This window comes from Rana temporaria, chromosome 1, assembly GCF_905171775.1.
Source record: "Rana temporaria chromosome 1, aRanTem1.1, whole genome shotgun sequence".
NCBI lineage: Eukaryota > Metazoa > Chordata > Amphibia > Anura > Ranidae > Rana > Rana temporaria.
Window position 1 is genome coordinate 337,694,390 of NC_053489.1, and position 12,043 is coordinate 337,706,432.

General features: G+C 40.5%; 1 protein-coding gene across 2 annotated transcripts in view; it reads left to right on the top strand.

Moving 5' to 3' along the window:
• SUSD1 (sushi domain containing 1) overlaps window positions 1–12,043 on the top strand; it is a 247,166-nt gene that overhangs the window by 208,994 nt on the left and 26,129 nt on the right. For both annotated transcript variants that reach the window (XM_040361305.1, XM_040361296.1), the window contains exon 24: window positions 5,870–5,963. In XM_040361305.1, the coding sequence (XP_040217239.1) occupies window positions 5,870–5,963 (94 nt within the window). The remainder of the gene's footprint in view (window positions 1–5,869; window positions 5,964–12,043) is intronic.

Below are 12,043 nucleotides of genomic sequence, written 5' to 3' on the forward strand. Positions count from 1 at the left end.
CTCTATGGAGATGGTTCACATCTTCACTCCAAAACTCCTGAAGCCAGAAGCTTCAAAACGCCTGAAGCTCAGGGCTCAAGTCCTGCGGGAACATGTGGAAACGGAGTTCCTGCACTTTTTTCACAGCAGGAACGCAGTTCCCTTTGCAGGACTAAAGCAGCCGAGCTGCCTGAGCCAATCCTTCACCGAGCGGCGATGCCCAGCTTGACTCACTGTCAGGCAGGTGAACCTTAGTAATCCTTTATGTTACTGGCCGCTTCCTGTATATGGATTTATCGGGTAGTGTGCAGGTATTCCGTCACTTCCTCGATGCCGCAATGTCTCCTGGGAGCTTTTGTCATTGTTCCCAGGAGACATTGCGGAGGTCTACCGCGAGTTATCGAGGGATTTAGAAAGAACATGCGGTTTAGTAATTATGCATATGAGCGTATCATTTTTTTTTGGTGGGGGAGTGGATCTTGGGTGGGAGTTCCCACACTTTTTTCCCCAGGACTTGACCCCTGCTGAAGCTCAAACAAGTTCTGGGACTTTTCTTAGGCAGATTTTGGCGCTTTTTACATTGACCATTTGACCTGTACAAAATCGCTGCAAAAACGTGGAAAAAAAAAGTGGTAAAAAGCACTGCAAAAATCGCTTCAAAATCGCTGTAACTTTGCCCAACCTTTTGCCTGAAAATGCTATGCTCAGGTGTGAAGGGGGGCCTTAGGGTTGAAATCTACTTTATTCTGCTAGACTTCGCTAATATTGCACATTTTTTGAACAAGTGTTTTATCTGTTCCTATTTGTACATAGATCAAACAAGCATTTCCGAAAGGCAAAAATTTACATTTTTGCCCCCTAGGCAAGCCTTAAATGCCCAAATATTTTGGCCAACTGTCATGTGACTTATTAATGCAGCCACCCTATTGGAAAGCCTTCCCTCTAAATCTTGTTTTGTCCAGACATCCTTCTATTTTTTTGGGGAAAGCTGGCACACTTTTTAATGGTCCTATGAATTGTTCCCACAATCCCACAGGCACATTTTTAATAACTCTATCCAGTCGTGTTTTTGTCCCTAGAAAAAAAACTGAAGTACCATCTGCTTTTTCACAATTGAATATTAGTATAATATTAGTAGTTCAATGCTATTTTAATGACAAATTAATAAGCTGCAGCTTTATTCAACTAATTGGGTGGTTGTTTTCAAGTTCCAAAAAATAGACTAGACATTATATCCAATGATGTGTTTATAATTATGTATTAATACAATAAGCTTCAACTCAGCCCATATACAGCAGTATAGTTGTACTAATAGCACAAGAAATGAAAAACCCGAAATGACAACATATCCAGAAAATGATTCCTCCAGAATGGCTCACTGGTTTATGTTATGAGTTCCATATCTGAGCAGGAAAATATTCCTCTCACTTTTATTTGACAGCAATGGAGACAAGTGCTCAGAATGGAAATGTTGTTATTTTGTGCTGTGAATAATTGAAAAGGTAAACAGAGTAAGAGATTAATTCTCGCCAACAGCCTCTATAGAGTTCAAACTCTAGCAAACAAGCATGCATTATTCATCCAATAAAGTGGTAATGCTGCTCGTGGATATATAATTACAGCTGTTTCCCAGGGTGCCTCCATTGTAAAATTAAGTGGATAATGGTGTTCGATTCTGTGAAACTTATCAAACTCTCGGATGAATCCTGAGACGCATAAAACAATGGTTACATGTCACTTTTTTGTGCCAAGTGCTGCAGGATGTCTGTTCCTAATCATATAAACAGTTCTTGCTCAATAGGCTGAAAGAATTATTCTTCAGTCACTTTAGAGCATATAATCATCCAAATGTCCCTTTCATGATCTAGTTATGAAACTATTTCCCACAATAGTTTTATTGTAACTTTATATCTATCTTCCTTCCTACTGACATCACTGTATATCTTTTTAATTCTGAACTGATTTCTCATGCATCCTTTCCACAACTGATGCTAATAATGGACCTACCACCAGAGAAGTCAATGCATGAGGTTTAGGCTACTTTCACACTGAAGCGATGGGTGCGCTGGTGGTAAAACGCTGCTATTTTTAGCAGCGTTTTAGCTTTTTGTTTGTTGTGAATTTCGGCCTCTAGCGTTGCGGTTTTAACCCCCGCTAGTGCCCGAAAAAGGGTTAAAACCTCTTTGCAGAGTTTTGCGGGCGGGTTGGAGGCGCTACCCCATTGTTTTCAATGGGCAGGGCGCTATAGGAGCGGAATTTTTACCGCTCATAACGCGCCTCAAAGATGCGGGTGGCAGGACTTTTTTTAGCGTCCCGCCAGTGCAACGCTCCAGCGTGAAAGCCCACAGGCTTTCAAACTGGAAAGAAAGGAGCGGCTCTTTCCGGGCGCATTGCAGGCGCTATTTTTAGCACAATAGCGCCTGCAAAGCGCCTCAGTGTGAAAGCAGCCTAAGGGAAAGGTTCGGGAAGCAGAGGATTCCAAAACAGGGATTTAAAAGTCAGCATCCTTTGGTGCAGGAAGAGCTGTCTTCTCTACAAATGATCATGATACAGGAAAGATGAATATTGTACAGGATGCCAGGAGTGGGTCCTGGAAAGAAAGAAATTACACTTTGCTACAATGTAAAGTAGTGAGTGTACAGCTTGTATAACAGTGTACATTTGCTGTCCCCTCAAAATAACTCAACACACAGCCATTAATGCCTAAACCACTAGCAACAAAAGTGAGTACACCCCTAAGTGAAAATGTCAAAATTGGGCCCAAAGTGTCAATATTTGGTGTAGCCACCATAATTTTCTAGCACTGCCTCAACCTTCTTGGGTATGGAGTTCACCAGAGCTTCACAGGTTGCCACTGTAGTCCTCTCCCACTCCTCCATGATGACATCACGGAGCTGGTGGATGTTGGAGACCTTGCGCTACTTCACCTTCCGTTTGAGGATGCCATACAGATGCTCAATAGAGTTTAGGTCTGAAAACATGCTTGGCCAGTCCATCACCTCGCCATGAAGAAGTTGAGTGCACATGTTCAGCATCATATCCAGAGGTTGTATTTGGGAAATAGACATATGAGTGCTGCCAGCATTGCTGCAGAGGTTGGTCTGCATTGGTTTTACACAAATTTTTGTAGTTTTGATTTGTACATGGTTGACTTGGATTTTTTACATATTGTTTTATGTCAATTTTTGTTACTATGGTGTCCTTTTATGAAACTGTGGTAAAATACCGCTTTTCAGTTCTCAGGCATTCTCAGGGGAGATCGTTCTCCTCTGAGTGCCTGTTTATGAAACTCTGTAGATCGGTTCTCATGTTGAGATGAGGAGCGATCTACAAACGACAGGAACTCCTAAAAACAGCTCCTCTCAATGTAATCTCACGTGAAGTGTAAAATACAATATGATTAAGCATTGACACTCAATGCGAAACGCGTCAGCTGTTTATCCCACTGTGTGCTGATACCTGTAGTGTATTTTTTCCTGTACCCAATAAAGGGCACGTCTTTTTCAAGTTACTGGAGTGCGGCTGTCCATATCCTGGTCGTTTTTTGTAAAATACAATAGTTGAACACGAATCAGCACACATTATTCCCCAACATATTAATAAAATAATAAAGTTAAATTCCCCCTACACAATCTACATTAACCTAATTATTAAAAAACATTATACATGTGCCTATTTAAATGTGAATGGTGCATAGTATGAATGAATGGAATCCACATATCTAATGCAGCTATACACCATTCATATAAATGAAAATACATTTATAATCATTAAATATTTTTTTTAAGAAAGAATACAAATATAAACCTGTATAACTGTAATAGAACAGTCCATGGGTAAAACCATATTTTAGAATAATAGAATAATATATATATATACATATGTGTGTGTGTATATATATATATATATATATATATATATATATATATATAGATAGATGGATAGATAGATAGATAGATAGATAGATAGATAGATAGATATACATACACATATACATACACTATAAATTCCTAACCTGCTCATTTTGGGGTGTGTAATAAGAGGGGAACATGTGCTCTGACTGTATGGCTGCTTGTGTGTGAAGCATGGAAGTCAATACACTTCCTTCTTTCTCCACAATACTTAGCCAGCTTCAGCTTCTCTCTCTGATTCTCCACCTCAGAGATGGTGAATCAGAAAGTGAGAATTCTGTCACAGATCGCCAGTGAGGTGCTGAGATCGCACCTTCATAAACTGGCCGTTTCTGTGACAGTCAGGCCTCTTACACACGACCGTTTTCCTCGACAGAATCAATCAAGAAACTTGGTGGCAGAGCTTTTTTGCCAAGGAAAACGGTCGTGTGTATGTTTTTCATCGAGAAAAATGTCGAGGAACTCGATGAGAAAAAAAGAGAACAAGTTCTCTTTTTCCTCGTCGGGAGTCTCAATTTCCTCGTCATGTTCCTCGTCGGGCTGGTTTTCGACGAGAAACACGTTCGTGTGTATGATAAGAAACCCGCGCATGCTCAGAATAAAGTATGAGACGGGCGCGCACCCTTGGTAAAAGTAGCGTTTGTAATGGAGATAGCACATTTGTCACGCTGTAACAGTCTGAAAAGTGCAAATCGTCTCTTACCAAACTTTGACTTAACACGCAGTAACATGAGATTAGCAAAAGCAGCCCCAAGGGTTGTGCCAGTGGAATCGAACTTCCCCTGCCGTTGTATGTGTTGTACGTCACCGCGTTTTAGAACGAGGAGATTTGGTCTTGACAGTGTGTACACAAAGAAAGCTTGTCAAGTTTCTCGACAAGCCTAACAAGGAACTCGTCGAGGAAAACGATGTTTCAGTTACGACGAGTTCCTCAGTCGTGTGTACGAGGCCTTAGTTACAGATTCTCACTGTGCTGCGATAACTAGTGGAGAACATGTTCTCCGCTGATTACCTCAGTTTCATAAACTGGTAATGACCTGAGATCAGCGGTGAGACTCGGGATCGCCGCTGATCTCACTTTCATAAAAGGACACCTATATGTTTAATCCAAATTTTTCACATATCTATTCAACTCAATTTTGCACAGCTCCTCTTTAAAACTTTAATTTTTATATATATATATATATATATATATTCTTTTTTTTTAATTTATTTATTTATTTTTTTCTCACACACACACACATCAACAATAAATATCTGTTCCACCTTACATTGTATATAATATATTTATTTTCTTTGAATATTTTAGCAGGAGATTTAGATTGCTTTAGCTTCAGTATCATTCATGCAAACCAGAAACAGAGTTTCACACTCAAGAATCATAAGAGACATTTAAATGTTTGTCTTATTGGATAATAAAAAAGACAACCTATCTGTGACCAGTAGCAGCATTCAGTGCTCAGCGTGGAAAGGACCACGGCTTACTGGGATGTATAAATTAAACATGCTCAAATAAACTCTGCATACAAATAAATCCACTTAGTAACTTTGTTGATGGTCAAAGTCAAATATTGGAACACAATTTCAAATAAACACTAGAAGAATGATGTTACTTACAATAAACTATATACATCTTTAGACATATAGATATAAGTTGAACTTACTGTTAAATAAATAAACTTTCATACCAGTTCTATGTCAGTATCCCATTCGTTGAAATGTAAATAAACTATGTCTGTTCAAGAAATATCTGTGACATATTTTCTTCTAAATTATCAGGTTTTGTAGTAACATAAATATTTCTATATCAAATGTCTAAAATTTAGGGATATTCACTTATTACATTTTATTGTATATGCTATTATCATAGGTTGGACTTGATGGACTTGTGTCTTTTTTTCAACCTTGCCTACTATATAATTGTTTTTAGAGCATTTTCAGTAGTAGAAATCAGTGACCAAAGTGTTTGTTTTTTTCAGAGCTATCAACCAGTCGGCATCATATGACTGTGGTATTATTAGGATCAGTTGCATTAGCATTCTTCATATTACTCGTGTCCTACTCTATGGCTAGGTGAGTACTTTGTCCCTCTTACACACTTACCTCTAACACTTACTAATGTGATTTAAAAGAGCATGATCGTTTTTATTTTGCAAATCATTTTTTGGGAGTTGTCAAAAACATACACACAATTGAAAGACCCTTAATGGTGGGGGGCGGTGAGCGGTGAGCCTTATGCATTGGTGTACCATGCATTTTGGCTATTTTAGCTATGTTTGGAGTGCCATTAAAAATTAATGGCACTGAAAAGAGCGTTATGTGTTTTCGGCTCGTTTCCTCTTTTTAACCTCCCTGGCGGTATGATTATGTCTGGAATTACGTACCAAAAGCGGTACAATTATTTTGCATGGAAATTTGGCGTTTTATACTGTAGGCCAGCAATTCTTAGGAATAACTCACTTAAATCTGTCCAAACAAGAGTCTAGTAGACATCTCGGTTATGATAAAGTTTGAAACACAAAATCATAAATTATAATATAATAAATAACTCTAAATAATAACAAATTATAATGTTATTATACTAAAAATTATTCAATAATGCAATCAAATCAAAATCACTGAAATTTGCTCAGTTGCAGAATTGTCGCTGTCATTACTTTTATTTTTTTTATGACGAATTTCCCCACAAATCGCTATCGCTCAATTCTGCAAGTGATTATAATTTATTATCGCTGTTTTCTAGCTGCTCTAAAATCACTTTTGACATAAAGGGACACTTTTGGTTGCTATGGACAATCTACAGAAAGCACAGTTTTTATTTTATAAAAGTACATGCAGAACACTGGACAGACCACTAGGGACAAAGGGGGTGTGTATTTTTTACATACAGTACTGTAATCTGTAAGATTACAGTATACTGTATGTAATGTGTTTATTAACTTTTTTGAATTTGGCGCCGTTCTTTGCCCCCGTGCGTCGTAACGTCTCAGGGAACGGAGATCGGCGGCACACAGGCACTTTGTGAATTGAGCGAGGACGCCGCTCGCTCACACAGCGGGGATGCATCGCAGGATCCAGGGACAAGGTAAGTAACTTGTGCCTGTGAATGCTGCGAGGTGGCCCCGAGTCTGGCTCGGGGATACCGCTTTTGGTATTGAAATCTTACCCCGAGCCAGACTCGGGAATACCGCCAAGGTGGTTAATCTCCTTAGCGGTAATCCTGAGTGTGGCTCGAGGTGAAATTTCAGTACCAACAGCGGTAACCCCGAGCCACGCGTTATGACGAACAGGGACGGAGTTCGGCACCAAATAAAAAAAAAAAAAAACAGTACACTGTAATCTTACAGATTACAGTACTGTATCAAATTATTTCACATCCCCTTTGTCCCTAGTGGTTTGTCCAGTGTTCTGCATGCAGTTTTACGTTATAAATACATTTCTTTCTGCCTAGAACCTGGAGATTGTCCATGGCAACCAAAAAGTGTCCCCTTACTTCAAAAGTGGTTTTAGACCAGCTAGAAAACAGCGATAATAAATTAGAATCATTTGCAGAATTGAGTGATAGTGATTTGTGGGGAAATTCGGCATCAAACACTGAAAGTAATGACAGCGACAATTCTGCAACTGAGCAAATTTCAGTGTTTTTGATTTTATTACAATATTGAATAATTATCATTATTATTATTATATTATTATTTGTTATAATTATTTATAGTTATTTATTATATTATAATTTATGATTTCGTGTTTCAAACTTTATCATACCCGGGATGTCTACTAGACCCTTGTTTGGACAGATTTAAAGCGGAGCTCCACCCTAAAGTGGAATTTCCGCTCATCGGAACCCCCCATTTGCAACCACTTCCGGGAGTCCTCTCTGCGGGGACTCTGCGGGGAGTACGTCACTTCCCGCCCCTGCCCGCTGTGTTCTGGGAAACACTCGGCACCCAGAACACAACGGGAACCAGTGAGGACAGCGCTGCGCGACTCGCGCATGCGCCACCGGGAATCGGGCCGTGAAGTCGGAGCGCTTCACTCACCGAGGATGGCTGTGGGGGCAGCAGAGTGACGAGCTCGTCCTCTGCTGCCCATGTCGCTGGACTCCAGGACAGGTGAGTGCCCTAATATTAAAAGTCAGCAGCTGCAGTATTTGTAGCTGCTGGCTTTTAATATTTTTTTTCCGGCGGAGATCCGCTTTAAGTGAGTTATTCCTAAGAATTACAGGCCTACGCCTAAGTTCACACTGCTGCGAATTCAAAATCGCGGTAAAATGCGCGATTTTACCGCGATTTTGCCGCGATTTCGGCCGCAATTTAATGTAAATCGCGGCCCGAAATCGCAAAAAGTAGTACAGGAACTACTTTTTGAAATCGCAGATGCGGCGTCGCACTGATTAGGACAGTGCCATTGCCGACAATTGCCGACAAATGCCGCCGATTTGAGATGCGATTTGACATGTCAAATCGCATCTCAAATCGTTCCAAATCATACCCAGTGTGAACCAGGGCTACAATATAAAACGACAAATTTCCATGCAAAACATTGTACTGCTTTGAGCATCAAAAATCTGACATAATCATACCGCCAGGGAGGTTAAAGGAATATATAGTATCAGTTGTTTACATCTGCATAGTTGATACATTTTCTCAAATGGCAAGAAATCCAAATGTAATTTCCTTGCAATAATGGCAACACTGGGATTATTATTATTATTATACAGGATTTATATAACGCCAACAGTTTGCACAGCACTTTTTCATCAGGGAAGACAGTACAGTCACAATACAATTCAATACAGGAGGGATCAGAGGGCCCGGCTCGTTAGAGCTTACAATCTAGAAGGGAGGGTCAAGTGGAACAAAGGGTAGTAGCTGTGGAGGGATGATCAGATGTTAGGTGTGGGAAAGATAGGCTTCTCTGAAGAGTAGGGTTTTCAGGGATCCTCTAAAAGCTAATAGAGAAGGAGATAGACGGACAGATTGGGGTAAGGAGTTCCCTGGGCTTGAAGAGGCTCTAGAAAAGTCCTGGAGACGAGCATGGGAGGAGGTGACAAGGGAGCTAGAGAGCAGGAGGTCTTGAGAAGAACAAAGAAAACGATTAGGTTGGTATTTAGAGACTAGGTCATTTATGTAGCTGGGGCAGAGTTGTGGATGGCTTTGTAGGTAATTGTTAGTATTTTGCGCTGTATTTCCCTGTATTTTACAGGCATATTCTGTACACTGTAAAAGTTTGCTTATGTGATTGGCTCATTGGTTTTTGCAGAAGTCTGCACAGAGCCCAAAGTTAAATTACAGCTGTTCTTTGTAGTAGGACGGACAATGGGAGAGTACCTGTACTCTTTTGTCCAAGCCCATCCTACATGCATTTCTGCAAGTAGCAAAACAGTAAGTGGTCATTTGAGCCCCACCTTGCAGTCCTCATATAGTAAATATTTGAGTAGTGGAACAAGTAGTAATATGTGCAACATGTTAGCACTGCTCTGTCACAAAACCTTATATTATGTGACTAAGATTTGATCATGTTTTTAAACCTGTGCTTTAAAGAAAGGAGAGGAGCCTGGGTACAGAGCTAGTTCCAGATAGATCCTATTTAAATAATACATTTTATTTATATCCTTTGCTAGAAAGTTGTCACCTGAAATAGGTGTCCCCATGTGAAGATGTCCACTCTATTGCTGAGCAATGTATGCTGACCGTAGTTATATCCCCTCACTGCTCTTTTTTTTAGCTTTATATATACTTCAAATGGATATCTTATTGCTATGTCTGGTGGTTGCAAGTTTGGCAGTTATTGACCCCTAAGCACGTGTGTTTTCTATCCAGTTTTCTACATTTTAGAGACAAAAGCCATGCAATAACCTAGGTTTTATTAATTGTTTATAAATTGTAAGACCCGGATTTACAAAGATTGAAATTCATTGATAAATGCGTATTGGTAATCAAGCTTGTTTGATGAATACACCATTCACCAATACACCACTAAAATCAACTTGTAAAATGTAAAATCAACTTGTATGTCTTCTAAAAGAACAATTGTGGACCTCATCTGCTGTTGGATACAGTCAGGGCCGGGACAAGGGGTGGGCAGGAGAGATAGCTGCCCTGGGCACTGTGGTATCATGTGAGGTGAGGGGGGCGCCACAAGAAGATTTGGGGTTAGGGGATTTGTGTTGGAAGGACAAATTTGGGGGGCAGAAGGGAGTAAGTATTGTTTGAGAAGGGGTGCTAAGAGTGGTGCTCTAGGGGGATTTGTGTTGGGAGGGGGGGATAGGGGAAATAAGATTTGTCCTGGGAGGGGGGGTTTGAAGTGGGGAGACAAGATGTGTACTAGGAGGGGCAATTTTAAGGGAAGAGGATTTGTGCTAGGAGGGGTGAATTGTTTTGGGGGGGATTTGAGCTGGGGGAATATGTGGCATTTGGGGGCAAAGATTTGTGCTGAGAGGGAGGCTTATAGTCAGGGGGCGGATTTGTGGGAGGAGGGGGAATTTATGCTTGTTTTTGTGGGGGGAAATTTGCTGACACATAATGCTCCTTCATCCTGGGGTGGGTGCAGCTTGGCATGTTTGCCCTGGGCTCTAGATGACCTTGTCCCGGCACTGGTTACAGTAGTAAGTCAAGTATGCTTTAATAATACATGGCAAAGCATACTAAACTCAGTAAGGGCAGACAATGCTAGAATTCACCTTGCTATTGTTTACATCATTTTAGAATTCTGATAAGAAGTCTTTATCGGGATGTAACATTGAGGTTAATTTATTAAAAGCAATAAGACTGTTCACTTTAAAAGGGAAATTGCATTTTGCAAGGGAATTTCCCCTAGAGCTTAGTGAATGAAGTGAAGTTCTGCTGACTTCCATTATCCAATCAAGTGCAAGCAAAATGCTGTTTTTTTTCCACTGCACATGATTGGGGATTCTTTGCAGACTGTACCGCATTTATTAACCACTTCAATACCGGGCACTTTTGCACCTTCCTGTCCAAGCTTTCAGTGCTGTAAATTTTTAAATGACAATTACACGGTCATGCTACACTGTACCCAAACAAATTTTTTATCATTTTGTTACCACAAATATAGCTTTAATTTGGTCACCTCTGCGGCTTTTCTTTTTTGCCAAACTAAACTTTGTTTCTGTTATAACATTTTGTAAATAAGTAAGTTTCCTCTTTCACTAATGGGCACTGAAAAGCTGCACTGATGGGCACTGATAAGGTGGCACCGATGATGTGGCACCAATGAGATGCCACTGATGAGGTGGCACTCATGAAGTGGCACCAATGAGATGGCACTGATGAGGTGGCACTGATGGGCACTGATAGGCGGCACTGACTGGCACTGATAGGTAGCACTGGTCTGCAACACTGATATGCAGCACTGATGGGCATTGATAAGCGGCACTAATGGGCACTCATAGGTGGCACTGATGGGCAACACTAATGGGTACTTATGGGTGGCACTGATAGACGGCACTGACGGACACTGATAGGCAGCACTGATGGGCACTGAAAAGCGGCACTGATGGCTGGCATGGATAGACATCACTGGTGGCACTGGCAAGCATTGCGGATGGGCACTGATTTGCAGCTGTCTGGGCACTGATTGGACACGGCTGAACACATGGTAAAGAGACTCTGTCAGAGACTCTTTACCAAGATTGCTGTAGCGGTGTGTCAGACTGACGCCATATGATGCCCAGTCAGGATAACTGAACCACCGCCCGGCCATCATTCTGCTATAGGCCAGGCGGGAAGTGGTTAAGTTCTGGGAAAATTTCCCTTGCAAAGTGTAACTTTTCTTGTGACGTGAATAGCCTGTTTGCCTTTAGTAAATCAACCCTAGTGTCACTCAATAAGTGAAATAAGACACCACAAACTAAGTTTGAAGATTTCTGTAAAAGCCTACAGTGCTTTTTTAGTTTAGATACATATATTATATAAATTGTGCACATGATACCCATATATCCTAAATGTGTGACTTTCCTTGCATTGATGTCATGTGACTGCTAAAACTATTGGTATGCTTTTGTGGTATTTTCATGGAAATATCACATTTTCCTTGCATTCCTAAGCGATTAAGTTTTCAAACTTTGTAGAACAAGTCATAATGCACACTTCTCTTAAGATAACAGTTTCTTTCTTCAAGTAATATGTTAACAA